Source organism: Salmo salar, chromosome 10, assembly GCF_965601325.2.
Source record: "Salmo salar chromosome 10, fSalSal1, whole genome shotgun sequence".
Taxonomy (NCBI): Eukaryota; Metazoa; Chordata; class Actinopteri; order Salmoniformes; family Salmonidae; genus Salmo; species Salmo salar.
In genome coordinates this window covers 30,175,982-30,203,840 of record NC_138300.1, presented here as the reverse complement: position 1 = coordinate 30,203,840, position 27,859 = coordinate 30,175,982, and the positions used below count along the sequence as shown (strand labels likewise).

The window sequence follows — 27,859 nt, the reverse complement described above, 5'->3', positions numbered from 1 at the left end:
TAATGGAGGAAAGACATGAATTGTTCACCTAGACACTATCAATCATAAAATAAGGCATTATACAAGTATATTCTACTTGGTTTCACAGGTGATGAAAATTGCTCTTATACTAAGGCTAAGTTTATTATGCATCTCTTGAACCTTTTAACTACTTTGACCAACCCAATCACTAAATCCAAACCAGGGAAGTACTGTAATTGCTGAGTTTGCCTTTTAATTTATGAATGCAAGACAACATTGCATTTACATTGGTTTGCATTAATTGATAAGAAAGCAAGTCAAACAGTCAATAGTGTAGCACATTATAGACATGGATAAACTGCTGATGACAACATGAGATGATTGTGACAGCAAAATAATAACAACCTAATAATAGTGATTATGGAACCAAGAATGAAATATTGGCATTTTTATCTAGTTTGGGCTGAATGTGTTCAATCAATCATCATTCTGTAAATATTTGTGGTAAAACACACCATGACTCACGTCCATTATGGGTTTGTGCTCCATGCCCTGAAAACGTAGTTGGCCTCACAGTATGTTTACCCCTCTCAGAGAAAGTCCTGTAGAATTCATTTCTGAAACTCTGAGCAATCTACCACAGTGTTGGGACCTGAAATTAAGGCATTTTGTATTGACCACTTGCCCTGGGAAGTTGCATTGTACTTAAGCGTCCTAGTGACTAACACCTATTGTGATATGTGATTACTGCTACACCATACTTCAAGAAAGTGTTGATCTTGAACTGTTAGCTTGGAATGAAGTCTCTACAGATCCAGGAGTACAACATAGATAGTCAACAGCTTGCTCAGGGGACTGGACTCGTCCCAGCCGCCTGGAGTTGTGTAACACTCTACCCAACACCAGTACCATGAGGAGCCAAGTTTGGATGTATTTTGGGGAAGGCTTCGACACAGTTGTCTTGGTCAAACTCCCTTGTCGTCACTGCCTTGTCGTCACGGTGTGAATGGATCACCAAAGCTGACTTGGGTTCAAGGGCAGATCAGGTCCATTGTTGGGCTTCTTTAAAGCAATCACCTCGTATGATTGTCCCACTTGTAGAGGTGCATAAAAGGGATTCCAGGACAAAATCTGTGTGCCCCAAAGTCATTGAGTTTCACTTGCCTTGCCACAGCTGCCGGGAGCACACATCAGTCATATTGCTTTCCTCAGAAGAACCAGAGGAATCATGTGAGGAATATAACCCCCCAGATCCCCTGTCACTCTATCACTCAGCTCTCAGCTCTCAGCGCAAATGGAACATAAAGAGTTTCCGTAAGGTTCCTAGGGAGTGAATGAAGACCAATGTTGTGCTGCTACTGTGGTCTGGCCCCTGTCCTATGTGCCCTGTCGCTCACCTTTTGATCCTGCCCACCTGTTCACACATGATGGACAGGTACTGGGTGAGCTTCACCATGGCGATGATGATGGTTCCACCAATGAGGGTGCAGGTGGGCCAGAAGAGTGAATGGAACACTGCCACTCGGCCATAGATGCGTGTTAGTAGAGCACTGTCCTGCTGTTCACCTGGGTCCGTGTAACACAACACCTGCTGCTGTGTTTTCAGACGCTCCGAGATGTTCATGATTACGGTGTGCATCGCGTTGTAGTCCTTCCGACATTTGGGCACATAGAAGCACTGAGAGAACAAAGACAGATTCGTTACGAGTCTTGGATGAGTTGACTTGAAATTTTACTTCTAGAAATGTTATTCAGCTGCAAGGATTTTTCCTCCATTTCCCCTCTCTTCAAGTAATGTGTTGAGGGCGAGTCATCTTAAGTTAATGTTGTGCAGATTCACAATTAAATACAGGCCTAATTATTTATCATTAATGAATCATTAATTTACCTTAATTATAATTATTTTAATGTGGTGCATTGTGATAAAGTTATTTATTTGTAGTGAATTAGGGTGGATTAAACCATATTGTTTTCTCATTGTTACACTAATTACATGGTAGATACATATTTTATAGCAGTGATTATCTACTTACTGTTTGTGTTGAATCATTTGATTGCACATTGCTACCACATAATTTGTAAAACCAGGCATATATTACTGTAGCTGAAGCAGGACAGTGAAATAAAGGCTTACTATTAGAAATGTTACGTTTAAGCATGTCCTCTGTCTCACCTTTGGGTTGGTGTCCTGTGCCTCCTCGTTGTGGGAGAGTCGGACAACCTTCCCAGATGTGTTGAGACTGACAAACACCTGTAGGCACGGGTACTTGGAGCTTTTCCTACACTCGGAGCCGCAGCTGTAGGTACAGTTAATCTCCGCCATGATGGTAGAGTTGAGCACAGTGCAGCTGGATTCCTCCGTCCACACACTACATGACATGGGGTTAGGGGTGGGGGTATGGGATAGAATTAAATAGTTACTGACCTGCGTATACAGTTGAAGTTGGAAGTTTACATACACCTTGGCCAAATACATTTAAACTCAGTTTTTCACAATTCCTGACATTTAATCCTGTCACGACATCCGCCGAGGTCGGTCCCTGTCCTTGTTCGTGCGGCGTTCAGTGGTCGATGTCACCGGTCTTCTAGCCATCGCCGATCCACCTTTTCCATTTGTTTTGTCTTGTTTTCCCGCACACCTGGTTTGCATTCCCTCATTACTCGTCTTGCATATAACCTGTTTCCCCCCATGTCTGTTTGTGGAATTGTTATGCGTAAATGTATGTGTACTCCAGGCTGGTTTGCGCCGGGTTATTGTAACCCGCGTGTTGTTAGTTTTCTGAGTGCCGTGTTTTGTTCGCCTCAATAAAGGGCTCCGTTTGCAACGCATTTCTGCTCTCCTGCGCCTGACTTCCCTGCAGCCAGTTACGCACTCCTTTACAAATCCTAGTAAAAATTCCCTGTCTTAGGTCAGTTAGGATCACCACTTTATTTTAAGAATGTGAAATGTCAGAATAATAGTAGAGAGAATTATTTATTTCAGCTTTTGTTTCTTTCATCACATTCCCAGTGGGTCAGAAGTTTACATACACACAATTAGTATTTGGTAACATTGTCTTTAAATTGTTTAACTTGGGTCAAACGTTTTGGGTAGCCTTCCACAAGCTTCCCACAATAAGTTGGCTGAATTTTGGCCCATTCCTCCTGACAGAGCTGGTGTAAATGAGTCAGGTTTGTAGGCCTCCTTGCTTGCACATGCTTTTTCAGTTCTGCTCACACATTTTCTATAGAATTGAGGTCAGGGCTTTGTGATGGCCACTCCAATTCCTTGACTTTGTTGTCCTTAAGCCATGTTGCCACAACTTTGGAAGTATGCTTGAAGTCATTGTCCATTTGGAAGACCCATTTGCGACCAAGCTTTAACTTCATGACTGAAGTCTTGAGATGCTGCTTCAATATATCCACATAATTGTCCTGCCTCATGATGCCATCTATTTTGTGAAGTGCACCAGTCCCTCCAGCAGCAAAGCATCCCCACAACATGATGCTGCCACCCCCGTGTTTCACGGTTGGGATGGTGTTCTTCGGCTTGCAAGCCTCCCCCTTTTTCCTCCAAACATAACAATGGTCATTATGGCCAAACAGTTCTATTTTTGTTTCATCAGACCAGAGGATATTTCTCTAAAAAGTACGATCTTTGTCTCCATGTGCAGTTGCAAACCGAAGTCTGGCTTTTTTATGTCGGTTTTGGAGCAGTGGCTTCTTCCTTGCTGAGCGGCCTTTCAGGTTATGTCGATATAGGACTCGTTTTACTGTGGATATAGATACTTTTGTACCTGTTTCCTCTAGCATCTTCACAAGGTCCTTTGCTGTTGTTCTGGGATTGATTTGCACTTTTCTTACCAAAGTACGTTCATCTCTAGGAGACAGAATGCGTCTCCTTCCTGAGCGGTATGACAGCTGTGTGGTCTTATGGTGTTTATACTTGCGTACTATTGTTTGTACAGATGAATGTGGCACCTTCAGGAATTTGGAAATTGCTCCCAAGGATGAACCAGACTTGTGGAGGTCTACAATTTTTGGCTGATTTCTTTAGATTTTCCCATAATGTCAAGCAAAGAGGCACTGAGTTTGAAGGTAGGCCTTGAAATACATCCACAAGTACACCTCCAATTGACTCAAATGATGTCAATTAGCCTATCAGAAGCTTCTAAAGCCATGACATAATTTATGGGAATTTCCAAGCTGTTTAAGGCACAGTCAACTTAGTGTATGTAAACTTCTGACCCACTGGAATTGTGATACAGTGAATTATAAGTGAAATAATCTGTCTGTAAACAATTGTTGGAGAAATGACTTGTGTCATGCACAAAGTAGATGTCCTAACCGACTTGCCAAAACTATAGTTTGTTAACATGAAATTTGTGGAGTGGTTGAAAAACGAGTTTTAATGACTCCAACCTAAGTGGCTGAAAACTTCTGACTTCATCTGTAGCTCTACCCAGGTGCCTTTCCAAGTATTGGTGTTTGGATGCCACACAAGATTAGTTCAACATCAATAACAACTGTATCCAACAACACAATGAATAACATTGGATTTAATGAAAAAGGAGGAATTTTGTAGGAAGTTGCGAGGGACTGCATGATGTGAAGCAGACTGTGAATCAGTTGAATAGTAAAAAGGGAGAAATGATTGACCACACTAGCAAATAGCAGATTATAGTGATTATCTATAGCTGAATTCCAAAGTCTCTTAACCTTTTGAATAGCCCAGTATGCTTTATAGTGTATGTACGGATATTTGGAAATGGATTTTAGTAATCCAGCAGCATGTGCCCCTTTTGAATATCTATGTAATCTATTTTGAATAACTTAATTTTCACTTTCTCTTATTGGATGAATGTTGCACTGCCTTTGAAATTGAAAGCCTTTTTCACTGAATCCAAATAGAAAGCTCTGTGGGGAATAGCAGTCATTTTACATGCTCCTGGCCAATTGTGCTATTTTGTGTTCTTTTGCGCTGATCTTAACTTTTTTCGTACATAATGTTTCCTCTTATCATTTCCTATGACCGAAAAGAGCTTTTGGACATCAGAACAGTGATCACTAACCTCGACTACATCAATGAGTCAGAGGCGAATGACATACTGCTAATCCCGGACCAGGCCCGGACCACGCTCTGGATGAGCACTCGAAGAAGGAAGAGGCAGCGTTATAGAGGCCCGGCATGCGGGATACCTGACGAAACTATCCTATGTTTCTCCAAGTCGTGGCTGAACAAGCACATGGAAAATATAAATCTAGTTGTTTTTTCTATACATCGGCAGGACAGAATGGCAGCGTCGGGGAAACTCGACCGTACTATTTACGAGACAGTTTTCATCTATATTTTTCGTAGCAGTCTACCTACCACCACAAACCAATGCTGGCACTACCACACTCAATGAGCTGTATAAGGCCATAAGCAAACAAGAAAATGCTCACCCTGAGGCAGCGCTCCTAGTGGCTGGTGGTTTTATACTGTAGGAAAACTGAAATCCGTCTTACCTAATTTCTACCAGCATGTCACCTGTGCAACTAGAGGCAAAAAAACTCAAGATCACCTTTATTCCACACACAGAGACGCATACAAAGCTCTCCCTCGCCCCCTCCATTTGGCAAATCTGACCATAACTCTATCCTCCCGATTCCTGCTTACAAGCAAAAACTCAATCAACAAGTACCAGTGACGCGCTCAAAGGGAAGTGGTCCGATGAAGTGGATGCTAAGCTACAGGACTGTTTCGCTAGCACAGACTGGAATATTTTCCAGGTTTCATCCGATGGCATTGAGGAGTTTACCACATCAGTCACCAGCTTCATTAATCAGTGCATCGATGAAGTCCGTATGTACATTTCCCAACCAGAAGTCTTGGATTACAAGCAACATCCGCACTGAAGTAAAGGCTAGAGCTGCCGCTCTAAAGGAGCGGGACACTAATCTGGACACTTATAAGAAATCTTGCTACACCCACCAACGGACCGTCAAAGGAGCAAAACGTCAATACAGGACTAAGATTGAATCTTACTACAATGGATCTGCCACTCGCCGGATGTGGCAGGGCTTGCAAACTATTACGGATTACAAAGGGAAACCCAGCCGCAAGCTGCCCAGTGACTCGAGCCTACCAGATGAGCTAAATGCCTATGCTCGCTTCGAGGCTAGCAACACTGACCCATGCACAAGAGCACCAGCTGCTCCATAGGACTGTGTGATCATGCTCTCCGTAGCTGATGTGGTTAACATTCACAAGGCCGCAGGGCCAGATTGATTGCCAGGACACGTACTCAGAGCATGTGCTGAGCAGCTGGCAAGTAGCTTCACTGACATTTTCAACCACTCCCTGACCCATTCTGTAATACCTACATGTTTCAAGCAGACCACTATAGTCCCTGTGCCCAAGAATGCCAAGGTAACCTGTCTAAATGACTATCCCCCCAAAGCACTCACATCTGTAGCCATGAAATGCTTTGAAAGACTGGTCATGGCTCATATCAACAGCATTTGGAACGCACAGTTTTAGCTCGCGAGTATTAGCTCCTGGGGAGGGGCTAATATAGGGGGATTATGAAGATTCCCATGCACTTTACATCACAGCCTGACTGACATTAACACAGTTTGGCTAAGTGGTGTGGTTCAGTAACAGTTCAGATGGCATATGAGCCATTATCCTTATAGCAAAAGTAAAATACACATGATGGCACATGATGAGCATCTAACAGCCGATACAAAAGGAAAAACAAACATCAGGACGTTGTGACTTGGTGAGTGAGTGCACATTACCTGTCTGAGTAGGAGCGCACCATGGTGATGCCCAGCACAAAGTACATCATCACAGAGAAAAGGATCATGCTGAGTCCGAGGAGAATAGCTCTGTCCTCCCCAGCCTTCAGTGCTGTCACTGTCTTCCTCTTGTCTAGCACGTCATACTCCCGAACCTTCTGATAAATAGTCCTGACACATGCATTACAACACACACACACAGGCCCACACACACACACACACACACACACACAGGCCCACACACACACACACACACACACACACACACACACACACACACACACACACACACACACACACACACACACACACACACACACACACACACACACACACACACACACACACACACACACACACACACACACACACACACACACACACACAAGTTAGGGATTACAGAATTGTAAACACACAGTGACAAGTAATTCCACCCCTAAAAGCTCTTTTAACATTTACCAGGAATGTGTCATGAGGCCATCTGGCTTGATCAAATGGCATTAGCCATATCAATGCATAATCAATAGCCTTTTAAGGGTATGTATTTAACTCTTCTCTTAGGCATGAACATGTAATGCTTTCAATCAATTATTTTCCAAATTTTTCACTTTGATCATGTGATACATTTTCCCTCATGAATAATGTGAATAGTCTAAATGTCATAGCTAATAATACTGATGACTGGTAGACCTATAGATAATGAGATGTCTGGAGGCTAAAATGGTAATAGTTGTTATTTTCCCTTAGATCTTTTGTAGAAGATAGCACTTTCTGTTTTTACAAATACAAACTGACTAGCTTTTCCCTTTTATACACAATTATTGTTGCTGAAAGCTGAGTGCACAAGTTAAGTTTTGTCTGTTATTTGACTTTCAAAAATATAAACTTTTCACAAGTGCATCTTTCCCATGATGCTTTGTGTTGTGTAAAATATTAAGGGTACCGTACCTTCTCTCACCTCCTGATCCCTGAGCTCCTTTACTTCCTGTCCAGAGAAACATCCTCCCTGAGGACACTCTGTGCCCACCACCACTCACAGAGGGCGTCACACAGGGCTGCTGAGACCACCTGCCAAGGACAGACACACACACACTCAGTGACCCATATGCCCTTCAGTCTCCACACGCCTGTCCTGACAGTGCCACCCCCACAGAGCCTGGTCAGGACACCCCACAGCCAAGTGACATGAGTTTTCTCACTGAAGGACTAAATCAATCCCATTCAACTTCTGCAGAAAGGAAAAGCCACTTTCCCACAGAGTTCAGAGCCACTCGCCATCCACTGGGATAATCGCCGTCCACTGGGATAAGTGAAGGTAGAAATAATCCTTGGACTGTTTGAAGAGCTGGAGTTCACAGAGACGGAGAGGTGGAGCGGGAGCAACAGCAGCACTTATGCACCTGAGGCACACGCATAGCGTTCATGGCACACACGCCTCCCTGTGTGCGTCAAGCCCACTCGTCTGGCACTTCATTTCCTGCCTGTTCATTTGTTATTGACTATTCATAGTCCAAGCTACAGCGGCAGGCTGGTGGAATAATGATGAGGTTTCCAGGAAGAGAGGACCTGCAACAGCATTGATCCCTTCCGACTATTCAGCAGTAAGAGGCAAGAGGCAGTCAAAGCCTCCCTACCCTGTGCCTCCTCCCCAACTTCCCTCTGTTGATTGTCCTTGATGGAGAGCCCCCTAGCAACGTAGTTGCACTGGTGTTTTCAGGGAAAATGTCTAACTGCTCGGCATAGTAAGGAAAGTAGTAAGATTGCCCAGCCCCTTTTGGTTGCCTTAGATTAGGAGATTAAAAAAAATACACAAACATCCACTCATTATGTAGATAAGGTTAAAAATGTATTTTGTTTGTGTGTGTGCACGCATGCGTGTCAGTGTGTGTGTGTGTGTGTGTGTGTGTCTTGTAACTTAAAGGCATGGGATAAGACTCTGTGGTAAATATTTAATTAACCCCTCCATAGTCCTCTGGGTCTGTCAAAGCACGCATGTACACACATGGGATCTCTGGCTGCATATTTAGGAGAGATAACAGTTCATGTGCCAATGCAAAGTGATGCATTCTGTTTTCAGATGCGTGTAATTGTATTTGCCAGAGGTGTGCTCCTGTGGCTGGGTTATTTGTTGACATGTTCGACGACCCTGCTTCCACACTGTGTCAGGGGAATTCAATGTTGTGTGAATTTTCACAATGAAGAGGGGGGTTTAATAAGCCATATTAAATGAGTGTGGACTGAGACTGCTGGAGAATGTGGTGGATGTCACAGATAAGGATGGAGTCCCTTTGTGCATGAAATGTGAAAAATGTACGTGTTTCAAGAATATATTGTTGCAAAGTATATGTCTAAAAGTAAGCTATTGCCAGAACAATCTGAGATACCTTTTTTTGGCCACGATGCGGGGGAATCGCCAATGTCTATAAAATAGTAGAGCAGACATCTGCAGAGACAGACGTGGTAGATCTAACTCAAGAGTGGACAGGTTTTACTGGTGATTGACAGTGTAGATTCCTGCTGGTTGGGCTAAAGTCTTTGTAGAGCTTACAGCTAGATTTTCACCGTCTCTCTCACCTTCATGTGTCTGGCTCAGAACTCTTACATTTACAGAATGTGTAAACTATAAAGCAATCTGCAATATTTATACATGATGATAAACCATTTAACAAATGGGGACTCAAAAGGAAGTAGGCTGTAACTGCTGGGGCTTTTATTACAGATTAGGCCAAATCCACAGTAATGGAATTACGTTTGACTCAGTTTTTTCACTTTTCACTTTAAAATGAATGCCAAACAAACTATTGATTTCAAAGTTGAACAAACCATAGAACTCTATGCACAAGGAATACTTAACAATTTCCACAGAAAATGTACAAAAACGAATTTAATGGAAGAACTGTGCAGATGCAAACTTTAGTAACAGAATTACAGTAAAATCTCCCTCAGGTTTTTATGCAAATACGTATTCCATAAACTCTGTTTAAATATCTGCTCTGAATTGAGTGAGATTCAAAGATGTCGGCAGAAAGAATGGGGTGTCAGCTATGACATGGCGCCTTGAGTTAAAAAAAAAATAGGTTATTGAACTACAGTATGTAAGTGGATTTACTTCCGGTAATGGAATTAGGGTAACGGAATTATGGTAGCAGAATTATATAATGGGTCTCTGATCTGTACTACATAGAAATGCATAATAAATAATTAGTGGGTGCTTATATAGTCTTGTTTCACTGTATGTTCAAGTGGGTAACCTGTACAGGTGTGAAATGGAAATGTGTTTTTTGCATGTCCCACTCGCCTGGAGACTCCCTTGGAGAGTGGGCTCACAGCCATGAGATCAGCCATTATCTACGGCAACCCTGGAGCAATTAGGGTTAATTGCCTTGCTCAAGGGCAGAATGACAGATTTTTATCTTGTCGGCTAGGGGATTCGCTCCAGCAACCTTTCGGTTACTGGCCCAATGCTTCTAACCCCCAGTCTACCTGCCGCCCTATTGATTTGAATAATTATAGATATGAATGTCATTCTCTTCATGTTTCACAAATTTGGACATCACTGTAGACAACAGTGCAGTACAATACAGCACATCAGAGTAGAGTTCAGTACAGTAGAGTACTGTACCATACTCTACTTTTCTGTGCTGTATTGTACTGTATTATACTCTACTACTGTATTGCATTAGACTGTACTCTATTGTGCTCTACTCACTGTCCTGTATTGTGCTGTATTATACTGTATTGTACTCTACTGTGGTCTACTCACTGTACTCTGCTATCCAAACTTGTGAAATATACATCTATGATAGGTTCAGATTTGGTCCAGGCTCGTCCGTCTGTGTACGTTAACATCAAGGCCAGGGTGTACTGACCAAATTTCAACTGCTTTTCAACGTCCATGGACGTCCGGTGTCGGTCAGTGCTCAGTGGATGAGGATGCTGGTTGCAGTAAATGGAAAGTGAAAGAGAAAGGCAGAGAGAGAGAGAAAGAGAGAGAGAGAGAGGGGTTGTCCAGACTTGGTTTGACCACCAGACAACAAACAGAAAGAAAACAGTTATCAGCTGAACATAACAGTATGCCAGTAGAAGGGAGGACACTAGCGGTCGACCCAACTGTGGTTTTGTAGCCAATTCAGTTGCAGTAATTCCATTACAGATTTTGGGGTAATTCCGTTACCAATTGTTGGTAACGGAATTACGAGTTTCAATTACTTAATTTATAAACAAATTTGATATCAGTAAAATCACTATAACTAATTGGTAGGTCTACCATTGCTTCTTATGTCTGTGAACTTTCATTATCCTCCCTCCTCCTGAGAGAGACATTTTAAACTATCTTAAAGATAAAGGCACAAGGCAATCTTTCGTAAATGTACAGAAGGTAAAAAAATGATCCAAAACGAAACATAAGTATTGATAATAGTTGGTAAGGGTCTTTATGTCAACATTATTGTGTTTTGATGTATTTCTGATACCGTTTAAGACTTTCTGGTAGATGTTTCTAATACCTCTTTTCCATCTGTTTATCCACAAATCAAAGTCTTTAACTCATGCCACATTTTTTGGATGGAAAATAGTTGAAACATGTATCTATGTCTTCATTTCCCCAAAACATAGATTCTTAGCTTTCATTTGACACCCAATTTGATAGGCTCCTATGAACTTCACATGTTGGTGCTCATGAGTCCTTTTCGATGGAAATACTCATTACACAAAAGCATGGTTGCCAAGCTGGAACTTTGCCCTTCCAGTCACCTTGTAGAAAATACAATGCCTCAACCTGCATTCTAACCATCTGCAAAGTACTAGCAACATCTGGACTATTGGTGCAGTTTTTACTTGCGCATCAATTTTACTGTGGATTATAAACATCTTTGTTGTACCAGACCAAATGTTCAATATCAATCAATTGTTTTGCCTGTTATGATTCAACAAATTTAAATACATTTCATTTATTTAATGAGAATTGGATATAAATATGAAATCGAGAGACATTGCATGTTTATCAAACCTTCGGAATGCTCATGGTTTGTTACCTTTCAAACCAAGCAGTACATGTAACCTTACAGTCTCTACATTCAATATGGTTCTCTCTAAATAAACACTTATTTAGATGGCTTCACACACTCATCAGGGGATGCCTGGGAGCAGATTCAGGGGGCGTACCGTTGTGTCAATGTGTCTTTAGCCAAGAAACGTGATAATACTGCCTTCTGGAGCACTGACACATTGAAATGAGAACAGACTATTGCACTATCCTCAACTAACTATGTGCTGGATGTCACCAAGGCCCACATATGTGGCACATAGGAGTATCTAGCAGTATGTTTGGGACAGTCCTGCATATGACCTCTGTCTTTATGAAAGGAGGATTGTTCATTAAGAGGGGTTAGTTACATGAGACCAACATACACATTGACAATGTGTACCCACAAGGCAAGTTATATACCTGCTGTTGAGTCAGAGCAAATGTAGAAAACAATGCATCCTGTTTTAAAGGGGCAACCTGTTGCCTCCTAGTATTTCAGCAGGATGATTAGCTGTGTCCATAGTTTCCCATTAGCAAAGCTGACTTCATTAACCCTGTGATCTGCTCACCTCTCATATTTAACACATAATTACATGCCTAATCTTGCATGAAATTATAGAACTAATGACATCATGGAAGGTAAACATAGGACAGCATTGTTGATGAGATTAAAACATAGAGATAAAGCAGTATTGTATCCTATTATTTATTTGTGCCTTCACTTCTTAGATGCTGACAGTATTTCTGGCTACTGTGAAATAGCTCCATCACTGTTCACAGCAGACCAATTACACTGTAGATGATTTTGAGAAATCACAGACTGATGCTTTATCTTGAGGCTGTTCCTCGTGTCATGAAGTAGTGACAGAAAAATCAGGAGTCTGGGTAATACGACAGATAAATTATATTAGGGGGATTCACTGGAATGTGCTTGCTCATTCTCTTGTCTGTCTCACTATAGTCTGTCTGTGCACGTATGCAATATGGGAAGCAGCTTTTTTAATGTGTTCTACAGAGAATGATCAATTCAAAGAACCTGTGGCGCTAGTACTACGTTTAATTTACATGCTTGTGGTGCGTCATGCTCTCTTCACTAGTTTTACACAATAATGAAACAAACCTAGTCCTGTCTGCATGTATTCATTTACTGTCATCATCAGGAAATTATAATTATATTTTAATGGGAGCATTTTTCAGGTCTATTACTCTAATTACAATTTAATTATGGAAACTTTACCCACCGCTGGTCATCTGGGGAGGCTGATGGCTGCAGAGTGAACAAGAGCACCCAACAGCTCTGCTGTCTGGGACACATAGGGAAACACAGGTGTCACCACACACATGACCAAGGTGTGTTTTACAACCCTGATTTAAGAGGCCTACCAGGAGGCATCAGCCATAGCCCACCATCAATGACTCAGGGGGGTGTCACAGTAAAACAGGACAGTGCTTCAAGACAGCGGATGGTGCTGACATGCAGGCGGCAGTACATACTAGCCATTCCACAGCACATACTAGCCATACTAGCCATTAAGCGTTAAGATCATTTGGAAAAACCATGTCAAGGTTGTCACAAGGATTTGACCAAAATGCAGCGGGAATATGTATACTCATCTTCTTTTTATTTTGAAGAAGGAGAAACAAATAACTACATATACAAAAACAACGAAACAGTCCTGTCAGGTGCACAAACACTAAACAAGGAACAACTACCCACAAAATCCCATAGAAAACACACCCCTCTTAAATAGGACCTTCAATTAGAAGCAACGAGGAGCAGCTGCTTCCAATTGAAGGTCAACCCATAAACTAAACATAGAAATAGAAAGACTAGAACGAACATAGAAATATACTAACATAGAACATTAACCACAAACCCCGAAACACATAAAACAAACACCCCTCTTACATAAGAACATAGCCCAACAAACCCGAAACACTCTAACCAAACACCCCCTGCCATGTCCTGACCAAACTACAATAACAAATAACCCCTTTACTGGTCAGGACGTGACAAAGGTGTTAAGCCTTAAGATCATGTGGAAAAACCATGTCAAGGTCAGCTGGGTGAAACTCCTCCAGAGCTTTCTGAACAACACTCTCTGGACACCATCACGCCTCACACAGCGACTTTCAGATTTGTCCTTATTAAATTAACTCCTTAAAAGCACAGTGCAGTCAAAAATGTGATTTTTCTGCGTTTTATATATATTTCCATACTGAGGTTGGAATAATACTGTGAAATTGTGAAAATGATGATAATGCCCTTTTAGTGTGAGAGCTGTTTGAAAAGACCGCCTGAAATTCATGCCTGTTGTGGTGGGATGGAGTTTTGGCCTGCCTGGTGACATCAGTTAATAAGAAACAGAGTTCCAAACTTCTCTGCCAATAACAGCTAGTTTTCAATTCCCCCCTTCCCACTCAACCACTCCCAGACAGTCGTAGCAAAATTATTGCTTGAGAAGTTTATCTTGCTAAGAAGCTATTTTTGTTTCTTTTTGACCATTTTAATTAAAAACAATCACTGTAAGGTACTTAATTGTTACCCAGAAAGAAGATCTCCCAGACATGTCTACTGTACAACACCAACAAATGTCCCTTTTGGGCTTTACTTTCCTTTAGCTAATATTGGAGACTTAAACATATCTCCCATAGTGTCCTCAGCAGAACTCAAAGTGCCTCCAAAGTGCATGAGTCATGCAGTGAATTTAAAGTGTACCAACGGCCAGACTTGTACCATTTAAGCAAAAGAACCGAGCATGGGGAACCCTGAGAATGTTTTATGGCTTTCAATAAAGCTGTTTTCTGGGAAATTGAGGGAGGTTACTCCATGCCCTCTCTCTCATCTTTCTGCATTTAGAGCCAGTTGTTTACATCTAAAAGCCCCATGTCACCTTGCAGTTCTTTCCAGCTTGACCAAGACATTGCACCTGCAAAATGCCTCTAATTAAGCATTAACTTCCCTAAAGAGAGACTTTAATGTGCTCATGAATAAAAACAAATCCACAATGCTTAAATATTAATAAGCATTACCCTGGATCCACCTAAACTACATTAGGTCTGCTTACCTGTTATTGCACAAGGGGCCAGTTTGGGCAAAGAGATTACTCTCTCAATGTTTACATTTTTCTTACAGTAATGGCTTGAATCCAGTATGGGATTTTCGCTCTCTGATAGCCAGTTTGTCAAGTTCAAAGTATTGTGTGAGGGTGTGTGTTTGAAAGGCAGGTTCTGTACTATTTTTGGTCTGTAAATTGGGGGATATTTTTACTTCTTGTGATTTAGGAATAGCAGGCTGTGGTGATGTCATGATGATTGTAATTGTGTTTTTTGCTCTGAGGCATCTTCAAAAGATTACCGTGGAATGCTTACTTACAAGCCCTTAATCAACAATGCAGTTTTAAGAAAATAGAGTTAAGAAAATATTTACTAAATAAACTAAAGTAGGAAATGAAAGCTAAAATGTAAAAAAGTAACACAATTAAATAACAATAATGAGGCTATATACAGGGGATATCGGTATCGAGTCAATGTGTGGGGGTACAGGGTAGGGGGGGTAAAGTGACTATGCATAGACAATAAACAGCGAGTAGCACTACCCTCTGTAGCGTCTTATGGTTGGATGCTAAGCAGTTGTCATACCAGGCCGTGATGCAACCGGTCAGGATGCTCTCGATTGTGCAGCTGTAGAACCTTTTGAGGATCTCGGGACCCATGACAAATCTTTCCAGTCTCCTGAGGGGGAAAAGGTGTTGTCGTGCCCTCGATGACTTTCTTGGTGTGTTTGGACCACCCTGCCAGCTTAGTGGAGTCTGCCACTAGCATAGTCAGTGTAGTCAGCTCAGCTATCCCCACAGAGACCGTGTCTGTGCCTCGATCCAGGTTGGGCAAAACTAAACATGGCGGTGTTCGCCTTAGCAATCTCACTGGAATAAAGACTTCCTCCATTCCTGTCATTATTGAAAGAGATTTTGATATCTCACATCTCAAAATAGGTAATGTTAGATCCTTACTTAATCCCTCACTTCTAAGGCAGTTCTAGTCAATTAACTAATCACTGAACATAATCTTGATGTGATTGGCCTGACTGAAACATGGCTTAAGCCTGATGAATTTAATTTAATTTCAATTTACAAAAACTAAATACTGCGTTTTTGTCTTTTGAGCTTCTACACCATGAAATCTATGCAGCCTACTCAATCACTTGTTATAGCTACTGTTTACAGGCCTCCTGGGCCGTATACAGCGTTCCTCACTGAGTTCCCTGAATTCCTATCGGATCTTGTATGGCAGATAATATTCAAATTTCTGGTGACTTTAATATTCACATGGAAAAGTCCACACATCCACTCCAAAAGGCTTTCGGAGCCATCATCGACTCAGTGGGTTTTGTCCTACATGTCTCCGGACCTACTCACTGCCACAGTCATACTCTGGACCTAGTTTTGTCCTGTGGAATAAATATTGTGGATCTTAATGTTCTTCCTCATAATCCTGGACTATCGGTCCACAATTTTATTGTTTGCAATCGCAACAAATAATCTGCTCAGACCCCAACCAAGGATCATCAAAAGCCATGCTATAAATTCTCAGACAACCCAAAGATTCCTAGATGCCCTTCCAGACTCTCTCCACCTACTCAAGGACGTCAAAGTAGAAAAATCAGTTAACCACCTAACTGAGGAAATAAATTTAACCTTGCGTAATACCCTAGATGCAGTCGCACCCCTAAAAACAAAAAACATTTGTCATGAGAAACTATCTCTCTGGTATACAGAAAATACCCGCGCCCTGAAGCAAGCTTCCAGAAAATTGGAATGGAAATGGCGTTACACCAAACTGGAAGTCTTCCGACTAGCTTGGAAAGACAGTACCGTGCAGTATCGAAGAGCCCTCACTGGTGCACGATCATCCCATTTGCCCAACTTAATTGAGGAGAATAAGAACAATCCCACATTTATTTTTGATACTGTCACAAAGCTAACTAAAAAGCAGCATTCCACAAGAGAGGATGGCTTTCACTTCAGCAGTGATGAATTCATGAACTTCTTTGACGAAAAGATCATGATCATTAGAAAGCAAATTATGGACTCCTCTTTAAATCTGCTTATTTCTCTACAGCCCAGTTGTCCTGAGTCTGCACAACACTGCCAGGACCTAGGATCAAGGGAGACACTCAAGTTTTTTAATACTATATCTCTTGACACATTGATGAAAGTAGTCTTGGCCTCTAAACCTTCAAGCTGCATACTGGACCCTATTCCAACTAAACTACTGAAAGAGCTACTTCCTGTGCTTGGCCCTCCTATGTTGAACATAATAAATGGCTCCCTATCCACCGGACGTGTACCAAACTCACTAACAGTGGCAGTAATAAAGCGTCTCTTGAAAAAGCCAAACCTTGACCCAGAAAATATTAATATTAAAAACTATCGGCCTATATCGAATCTCCCATTCCTCTCAAAACATTTTGATATAGCTGTTGCGCTGCAACTCACTGCCTTCCTGAATACAAACAATGTATACGAAACGCTTCAGTCTGGTTTTAGACCCCATCATAGCATTGAGACTGCACTCGTGAAGATGGTAGATTACCTTTTAATGGCGTCAGACCAAGGCTCTGCATCTGCCCTCGTGCTCCTAGACTTTAGTGCTGCTTTTGATACCATCGACCACAACATTCTTTTGGAGAGATTGGAAATACAAATTGGTCTACACTGACTAGTTGGTCTACACTGGTCTAGTTATGGCCTGGTTTAGATCTTCTTTGTCAGAAAAATATCAGTTTGTCTCTCTGGATGGTTTGTCTTCTGACCATCCACAGGTTCCTCAAAGTTCCGTTTTAGGACCATTATTGTTTTCACTATATATTTTACCTCTCAGTGATGTCATTCGGAAACATAATGTTAACTTTCACTGCTATGCGGACGATACACAGCTGTACATTTTGATGAAACATGGTGAAGCCCCAAAATTGCCCTCCCTGGAAGCCTGTGTTTCAGACATAAGGAAGTGGATGGCGGCAAATATTTTACTTTTTAACTCAGACAAAAAAGAGATGCTAGTTCTAGGTCCCAAGAAACAAAGAGATCTTCTGTTGGATCTGACAATTAATCTTGATGGTTGTACAGTCATCTCAAATAAAACTGTGAAGGACCTCAGCGTTACTCTGGACCCTGATCTCTCTTCTGACGAACATATCAATAATATCTCAAGGACAGCTTATTTCCATCTTTGTAACATTGCAAAAATCTGAAACTTTTTGTCCAAAAATTATGCAGAAAAATGTATCCATGCTTTTGTCACTTCTAGATTAGCCTACTGCAATGCTCTACTTTCCGGCTACCCGTATAAAGCACTAAATAAACTTCAGTTAGTGCTAAACACAGCTGCTAGAATCTTGACTTGAACCAAAAATATTGATCATATTACTCCAGTGCTAGCCTCTCTACACTGGCTTCCTGTTAAGGCTAGGGCTGATTTCAAGGTTTTACTGCTAACCTACAAAGCATTACATGGGCTTGCTCCTACCTATCTTTCCGATTTGGTCCTGCCATACATACCTACATGTATGCTACGGTCACAAGATGCAGGTCTCCTTACTGTCCCTAGAATTTCTAAGCAAAGAGCTGGAGGCAGGGCTTTCTCCTATAGAGCTCCATGTTTATGGAATGGTCTGCCTATCCATGTGAAAGATGCAGACTCAGTCTCGACCTTTAAGTCTTTATTGAAGACTCATCTCTTCAGTAGGTCCTATGATTGAGTGTAGTCTAGCCCAGGGGTGTGAAGTTGAACGGAAAGGCACTGGAGCGACGAACCACCCTTGCTGTATCTGCCTGGCTGGTTCCCCTCTCTCCACTGGGATTCTCTGCCTCTAACCCTATTACGGGGGCTGAGTCACTGGCTTACTGGTGCTCTTCCATGCCGTCCCTAGAAGGGGTGCGCCACTTGTGTGGGTTGAGTCACTGATGTGATCTTACTGTCCGGGTTGGCGCCCCACTCGGTTTGTGCCGTGGGGGAGATCTTCGTGGGCTATACTCTGCCTTGTCTCAGGGTAGTAGGTTGGTGGTTGAAGATATCCCTCTGGTGATGTGGGGGCTGTGCTTTGGCAAAGTGGGTGGGGTTATATCCTGCCTGTTTGTCCCTGTGCGGGGGTATCGTCGGACAGGTCCACAGTGTCTCCCGACCCCTCCTGTCTCAGCCTCCAGTATTTATGCTGCAATAGTTTATGTGTCAGGGGGCTAGGGTCAGTCTGTTATATCTGGAGTATTTATCCTGTCTTATCCGGTGTCCTGTGTGACTTTAAGTATGCTCCCTCTAATTCACTCTCTCTTTTTCTCTCTTTCTCATTCTCTCTCTTTCTCTCTTCTCTCGGAGGACCTGAGCCCTAGGACCATACCTCAAGACTACCTGGCCTGATGACTCCTTGCTGTCCCCAGTCCACCTGGTCATGCTGCTGCTCCAGTTTCAACTGTTCTGCTTGTGGCTATGGAACCCTGACCTGTTCACTGGACGTGCTACCTTGTCCCGGACCTGCTGTTTAGGACTCTCTCTCTACCGCACCTGCTGTCTCTAACTCTGAATGATCGGCTATGAAAGGACAACTGACATTTACTCCTGAGGTGCTGACCTGTTGCACCCTCTACAACCACTGTGATTATTATTATCTGACCCTGCTGGTCATCTATGACGTTTGAACATCTTGGCCATGTTCTTTTATAATCTCCACCCGGCACAGCCAGAAGAGGACTGGGCACCCCTCAGAGCCTGGTTCCTCTCTAGGTTTCTTCCTAGATTCTGGCCTTTCTAGGGGTTTTTCCTAGCCACCATGCTTCTACATCTGCATTGCTTGCTGTTTGGAGTTTTAGGCTGGGTTTCTGTACAGCACTTTGTGACATCGGCTGATGTAAAAAGGGCTTTATAAATACATTTGATTGATTGATGATAGTTTATTGGTAATGTGGATACCAAGGAACTTGAAACTCTCGACACGGTCCATTACAGCACCGGGTCCAGTTGCAGAGGGAAGTGTTTAGTCATAGAGTCCTTAGCTTAGTGATGAGCTTTGTGGGCACTATGGTGTTGAATGCTGAGCTGTAGTCAATGAACAGCATTCTCACATAGTGCAGAGTGCGATTGAGATTGTGTCACCTGTGGATCTGTTGGGGCGGTATACGAATTGGAGTTGGTCTAGGGTTTCTTGGTTGATGGTGTTGATGTGAGCCGTGACCAGCCTTTCAAAGCACCTCATGGCTAAGGAAGTGAGTGCTACGGAGCAGTAGTCATTTAGGCAGGTTACCTTCGCTTTCTTGGGCACAGGGGCTATGATGGTCTGCTTGAAACATGTAGGTATTACAGACACGGTCAGGGAGAGGTTGAAAATGTTAGTGAAGCCACTTGCCAGTTGTTTCACGCATCCTCTTAGTACACATCCTGGTAATCCGTCTGGCCCCATGGCCTTGTGAATGTTGACCTGTTTAAAGGTCTTGCTCATATCGGCTATGGAGAGCATGATCATATAGTCGTTTGGATTAGCTGGTGCACTCATGCATGCTTCAGTGTTGCTTGCCTTGTAGCGAGCATAAAAGGCATTTAGCCCATCTGGTAGGCTTGCGTCACTGGGTAGCTCGCGGCTGAGTTTCCCTTTGTAGTCTGTAATAGTTTGCAAGACCTGCCACATCCGACGAGCATCAGAGCCGGTGTAGTAGGATTCAATCTTAGTCTTGAATTGATGCTTTGCCTGTTTGATGGTTCGTCTGAGGGCATATCAGGATTTCTTATAAGTGTCCGAATTAGTGTCCTGCTCCTTGAAAGCGGCAGCTCTAGCCTTTAGTTCGGTGCGGATGTTGCCTGTAATCCATGGCTTCTGGTTGGGATATGTACGTATGGTCACTGTGGGGATGACGTCGTCGATGCACTTATTGATGAAGCCGGTGACTGAGGTGGTATACTCCTCAATGCCATCGGATAAATCCCGGAACATATTCCAGTCTGTGCTAGAAAAATATTCCTGTAGCGTAGCATCTACATCATCTGACCACTTCCGTATTGAGTCACTGGTACTTCCTGCTTTAGCTTTTTTTTGTAAGCAGGAATCAGGAGGATAGAATTATGGTCAGATTCTCCAAATGGAGGGCGAGGGAGAGCTTATACGGGTCTCTTTGTGTGGAGTAAAGGTGGTCTAGAGTTTTTCTACCTCTGGTTGCACATGTGACATGCTGGTAGAAATGAGGTAAACAGGTTTAAGTTTACCTGCATTAAAGTCCCTGGCCACTAGGAAAGCGAAACGTAAGATATTACAGTTTTTTATGTCCCGTTGGTAGGATAGTCTCGAATGGAGCTCATCCAGTTCATTCTCCAGTGATTGCACGTTGGCTAATAGAACGGATGGTAGAGGCGGGTTACCCACTCGCCGACTAATTCTCACAAGGCACCCTGATCTCCGCCCCCTGTATTTCCTTATTTTCTTCATGTGAATGACGGGGATTTGGGCCTTGTCTGGGACCAACATTATATCCTTCACATCAGACTCATTAAATAAAAAATCTTCTTCCAGTTCGAGGTGAGTAATCGCTGTTCTGATATCCAGAAGGTCTTTTCGGTCATAAGAGGCGGTAGCATCAACATTATGTAGAAAATAAGTTACAAACTATGCGAAAAAACACACAAAATAGCACAATTGGTTAGGAGCCCTTAAAACGGCAGCCATCCCCTCCGGTGCCAATCTTTATGCTCGCATGAATTTATTATAGTAAGAAGTCATGGTAAGAAATGTAGTTGTTTTTGGAATGAAGTTTATACACTATTATTTTTGTAATGAGGCACATAGAGTGAATAAAGATCACATCACATAGCATCTGTTTATATCTAGAAGGGATGTTGTTAATTTAAGACTATTAGGACTCTACTTTTTATCTTTTTATGGGAGAATACATAAAACTCAAATTAACTATTCCTATATTTTTTATTTCATTTTTGGGGCATCACATACTATAGGATGTCATAGCCCAGACAGTAGATGTTCAACACATTTTCTAAAATATTTGGGTCAAACAGGACACTGTTAAAGTAGAAGACAACAAACACATGCAACTTCTCCATATACCCTGGACCATCCATGCACAAGGCTTGGTGATTCTACACAGAGATTATATTCTATAATGTTAACTTAATTTATATTTTTAAGTGCATATCCTTGTTTGTTTCAATGTTGATAAAAGTACACAATCACTCCCAATTTACAATCATGTGACATCATGAGACTAAAACACAAGTAGGTTCCCATTGATCATGGTTGGTCTTTTGGAACCATTTGTAAGCACCTGGCTATAACAGGAACAGGAGTCAACATGTTGGAGTAAATACTGAACAAAGAAACCTTTGAACAGTCCAACAGCATGATCACTCCATTAATAAATGCATCATGAAAGACACACCTGCTGAAAGAATGAGTGTGGTCAATGTAAGCAAGGTCATTGTAAATATTTGTCTGAGGGTGAGTGCACTCAGGTGACTCGGGCTCTTCGTGATAAAGCCCTGTCTGTTCTGTTTCATCAAGCTTTCAGCCTTTTATAACCATGCAGTAGAAGTGTAGCCAGACTAAGGGTAGCCCTAACCCTACCCTGAGTATAGAAACAGCCTGAATCTCACCTTTGGTCCAAAGAGGGAAGAGGGGGTCAGAGTCAGGGGTCAGTGTTTCTGTTGAGTTATCCAACATGGTCGCTCGCTACACTACCACTGGGACTTCCCATGCAGTGTCTGCCAGGATATTATTTGACAGCGACTGGCAACAAGATTTACACACCACTCTTGTGAATGCAGTTTGAGCATTTGTCAATATTGTTGTGAGTGGAGAGCGGTGGCTCCCGGCAGCAGCCATCAATTGGTGAATGTTGTGGTGTTCCTCAGGCACTGCCTCAAGGCAGGAATTCACTCTGCAGGCTGTTAATAACACTCATTCAGGCCCATTTACAGAGGCCCTGCTGCAGCAACAAGGTAATGACACTCCAACAATGACCATATATCACAACTGAGACAATAATATGCATCCTGAAAGCCTCATATCCCTCACTATTTCTACTACATTCTCAAGCACAATTGCCTCTGTCTCAACTGTCCTTGTCAACTGGTTTGCTATTGAGGCAAAGGTTGAATGAACGATTGACATTTTTGATAGCGCCCTAAAGTAAATTAGCAACATGAATAATACGTCTCTTGGATAAGTTTGGTTGATTTAGTTCTGAACTGCAGCTCTTTTTTTTGGCTTGTCAGAAGTTCAAAATGACTGATTCACAGTAATTTGCAGAGTCTCTCTCAGGAATTAGCCAATTATACCATCCTCTATTTCCCATTAGTCATACAGCACTTATAGTAAATACTAAACACAGGTAGAACACAAACAAACCATCCCATCACCTTCTCATCACCATCTCTTCTTTAATGACTATGTATATTGTTTTTTATTTTGAAGTAACTGCTTTTTCGGTTTGTTCCTAGATATTTCTCCTCCCACTCAGCCATTCTCAGAATCTCTATCATTAAAAGCACCATCCACCAATTAATAAACTCTCTGAGCTCCACAGCAGTAATCTACTCCACTCTGTCTTTTGTCACAAAATCTATTTGATATAGTTCAGTTTTTACACAAATACGTTTTTTTTCTCCTGTATTACCCAAGAAAAGTTCCACTCAAATCACTACCCAATCACTACCCAGAATTACGGAAAGATGCCACAGAATCTTGCGTAGATTACAGGAAAAATGCAGAATAAATGCATGAATGAATGGTTTGTTGAATGAGTGTGTGAACGAATGCATAAATGAATGATTGTATCTAATAATACTATGTACTGTATACCCTTTCACAAAGGCTGTATCAGATAGCGTGATATTATAGGGTTTCATTGGTGATTGATGTTATTTTAAATAGACATTCACCTCTTTTAAAAAGGTCACTGGCAACATGTGCCTTTCTGTAATACCATTGGGCCATGGCGGCACGACTCTGTGGGCAAATATTCAAATGGTCTGCATGTTAGACAGGAATTCCCCTCATAGCAGAGCCAAACCACAGCATGGCGGGTGGCAGCTGACTCTTAACAGTGCAGGCTGTATACTGTGGAGAATGCACTTATTTTTTTGCCAAAAGGTCTGTCAGGAGACCAAGACATCCCTCTGTGTAACACAAGAACAACAAATAACCCACCAGCACTTGTTCGCTTTGATATATAAAGCCGAGGGCTTTCCGAGAAGACATTGAGCATCAGGTGGCACACAGAATGCACACTGCACAGACAGGTGTTGTCATATGCTAAAACTGTGTGGCTATCATAGTGGACATGTTCATCACCCCCCACATTATGTCCATCAGAGAAAACCCATGATGTTCCTCCCTCAAGAGGCAGAAAAGATTTGGCATGGGCCCTCAGATCCTCTAAAGGTTATACAGCTGCACCATTGAGAGCATCTTGACTGGCTGCATCACCACTTGGTATGGCAACTGCTTGGCATCCGACCGTAAGGTGCTACAGAGGGTAGTGCGTACTGGGCCGAGCTCCCTGCCATCCAGGACCTCTATACCAGGCGGTGTCAGAGGAAGTCCCCCAAAAATTTAAAAGACTCCAGCCACCCAAGTCAGACTGTTTTCTCTGCTCCTGCACTGCAAGCGGTACCGGAGCGCCAAGTCTGGAACCAAAAAGCTCCTGAACAGCTTCTACCCACAAGCCATAAAACTGCTGTACAGTTAATAATATGGCTACCCGGACTCTTTGCATTGACCCCCTTTTTTTTGCACTGACTCTTTTGCACTGACTCTATGCACACTCACTAGACTCCACCCACACACATACTCACACATACTACAATGACACACACACACACTACATACACACACTCACAGAGACACACTTTCCCACTCTTTCCCGCTTTTCACATACGTTACTCTGTTTATTGTCTATCCTGATTGGCTAGTCACTTTTACCCCAACCTACATGTACATATTACCTCAACTACCTCGTACCCCTGCACAATGACTCGGTACCAGTAGTCCTTGTATACAGCCTCGTTATTGTTATTTTGTGTTACTATTTCCTTTTGTTATTTAGCCCATTTTTCTTACTTTTTAACTCTGCATTGTTGGTAAAGGACTCTTAAGTAAGCATTTCACGGTGAAGTCTACACCTGTTGTATTTGGCGCATGTGGCAAATAAAATTTGATTTGAATTGATGTCATTGACTGTTTCTGGAGTGCTATTTCTGTCTGCTGGCTGTGCAGTTGGCACATGGCACAGGCACCTGACTGTTTACTCAGAATGGCCTTGAGACAATCTTCTTTCCTTTGTGTTATACGTTAAATAACATACCTTTTTAAGTTAGCTGATAAATGAACTGTACCTAATAGTAACAGTGAAGACAGTATAGACAGCTGTATTGCATATCGGGGACATATGAAGCAGCCCTGCTGTGTAGTTGTGCTCCTTGGACTGCTCTTGTACAGGCATACACATGTTTTTTCGCATGTTATCACTTTCATTAAAAGTGATAACATCTTTGGATTTCTATCAAGAATCTTTAAGAGAAGGATAACTTGGCTTTGAAAAAAAGAGGTTGTGGTTTGACCATTACTGTATCCATTCACCAGCAGGCTTTTATTACATTTTTATATAATTTACTCTTCACATGACTGAATATAATTGAGCTACAGTACCAACCCCAGACGAACAAATCCATTCAGAATCAGTTTAGAGTAAGAGGCAGGCAGGCAGGAGGCATTACCTCCTCTATAGGCTATATTTGCCTGAAGCATTCATTTCCCCGGCTGGAGTGACAGAATGGAGCGTTAATGATGTCTGTGGTGAGAGTGCTGGCGTCTCCCCCGCGTACTAAGTGCTAATGGGCTGTGCCGCTCTGGATATCTGGGCAGACTGTGCAGTAATGTCACATTTAAAGCAACTGGGATCTCAGAAATATCCGACTTCAGTGCATTCAAGACAACTGTGAACTCAGAAAAAAAGAGCACCGACTGGGAAAATTGTTTTGAATGGTCATCCAACTCGGAATTCTAAGTCGGAAACTCGGTCATCTTTCTAGAATTCTCCGACCTGAAGATCACTGACGTCATGATTAGATCTAGTTTTTTTCCCGAGTTCCCAGTTGTCTTGAAAGCACCATAAGAGGACTGAAAATAGAGCCACAGCTGCACCTGGCAGATCGCTGTCATTCTAAAGGTCAGCGAGTGACTTCACTGTGGGTCAGGAGGTCGAGTCAGCGTCTGACAATGGCAGACCAGAGGAGAGGAGGCACCTTCAAAGTGTTCTTTAAGTGTAATTAACGATGAAGAGGAATCCTAAATGTGAGGGTAAAAAGTGGAAAATAGTAGCTCTTTCATATCTCCAGGCTGTTAACATTTTGCATGGATGCACATAACGGCATTTATACTTGCTCTCTCTGCCTCCTTTCAAGCAATCAAACAAACTCACATAATGACAGTGAAATATGGCATTGCCAATTCATGGAAAAGCAGCAACAACAATAATACAATAATACAACACTGAGCTGATGGAAGGAAAACCAGTTACATATCTATCAGTGATTCAATTAACAGTTTAAGAGAATTTTTATCTATCTCTCTAGTCCCACAAAGCAGTTGGAGACGGTGCTGAGACTTTGTCAGGTCCTACCTTTAGGAGTCCAGATTTTGCCGGCAAATTTCTCTTATTGATAATCCCATACCAAGTTGAGGACAGGAGAGACTGTCAGCAGTTGTTTTAACTTTTCTGCAGATGTCCTATTGGTGAAGCCAGTTTCTGGGGTAGGCTATTAGTGACATAGCCCTGCTAACCCTGTTGTAAGCCTGTGTGCTCAAAATGTTTGACATACCTTACAGAGCCATACGAGTGACAGGCACAATGGACTACCCCTTGCTCATGCTTAAAATTATTTGGTGTGTGTGTGAGAAAGAGAGAGTCTGTGTCTTTAGAGGGGATATCTGGCGGAAGGAATGTCGTCTGAATATTGTCTCTTCAAGTTTATATTTTGGACTTCTAGTTTGGATTTTTTGTCAGGAATTTGTTTACTATTAATAAACACTTTTTCACTGCAGAAATGTAGATTTAGTCATACGTTATAAAAGAGCGATAGCTAGAAAATATATATAATTACAAGCGTATTTAAGCAATCCCAAACGTTCTAACTTCCTACTGTACCCACTGAATGGTATACTGTGAGGGGTATAAACACAGTGCCTTGTATGATGTGAGGATGCCTACACTCATTCCTCTACCGCCACCTAGTGTTAGAAGTACACCAATGCAATCGTGAGTTACAGGACCATGGTGCTCCAGGAAGGACACTGTTCTGGAACTGAACATCAACATGAACCCATGTATGTCAGGTATATATGATTGGAGTCTCAAAACGACTTGTTTTTTGTCTACACTCCTAAAATCAGTCTTATTGATGATCTATTGTAAAATAGATCTAAATATCAATGGGACTCCCTGCTAAAATAAAGGTGAAATAAAAGACAGAAAAAGTCATAAAATGAAATTGTGATTACACATTGGAAGTTACAGTGTAACTTCTACATTCCTCATCATGTTTGTCCTCATTGTTAATCTATTAGTACCCTCTTGTTAAGCACTTATCTAGAATAATAGCATAGGACAGCTAAACTGAACAAAAGTTCATGAACAGGAGCCACAATCACAGATAAAGTCTATGCGTAGTCATTTCTTCAAAAGCTGGAAGGCTATATAGAGAAAGAAAGACATAAGCTCACCCCACTCTCCCTTGGTGTCGTCTGGCGAAACTGTCTTGTTTCATGGCGTTGTACTCTGGCAGGGCCTCCAGTGTTTTTTCCAAGAGGGAAGAAATAGAGGAAGTTCTACGTTAATGCAGGAAGGTCGCTAGTAAGAGCCATGGTAACAAATTGTATTCCAAGCCAAATTTGCCAGTGGGCATTTGTCAGTGGACTTTGACCATTGTCTGTCATTGTTGGTACAGCATCATCTTTTACTGTATTTTTACTATCTGTTACCTCCCATGTCAACTCAATGATTACATTCAGGCATGAGCGATGCAGTTTGCATATTAAAACTGAGTATATTATGT

At 42.1% G+C, this 27,859-nt stretch overlaps 1 protein-coding gene across 3 annotated transcripts; it reads right to left on the bottom strand.

Annotated features, from left to right (window-relative positions):
• Positions 1-189: 189 nt before the first annotated feature.
• On the bottom strand, positions 190-27,641 carry s100p (S100 calcium binding protein P). 3 transcript variants are annotated; one of them, XM_014216751.3, is made up of 5 exons: positions 27,528-27,641; positions 7,672-7,791; positions 6,724-6,894; positions 2,135-2,330; positions 190-1,639 (listed from the first exon to the last, which is right to left on the bottom strand). In XM_014216751.3, exons 1-5 carry the CDS (start codon positions 27,569-27,571, stop codon positions 1,355-1,357), a joined length of 816 nt encoding a protein of 271 aa, XP_014072226.1. In that variant the 5' UTR covers positions 27,572-27,641; the 3' UTR covers positions 190-1,354. The 3 variants fall into 3 exon arrangements, with proteins under 3 accessions (XP_014072226.1, XP_014072227.1, XP_014072228.1); XM_014216752.3 differs by lacking the exon at positions 27,528-27,641 and adding an exon at positions 26,428-26,637; XM_014216753.3 differs by lacking the exon at positions 27,528-27,641 and adding an exon at positions 7,923-8,455.
• Positions 27,642-27,859: the final 218 nt, after the last annotated feature.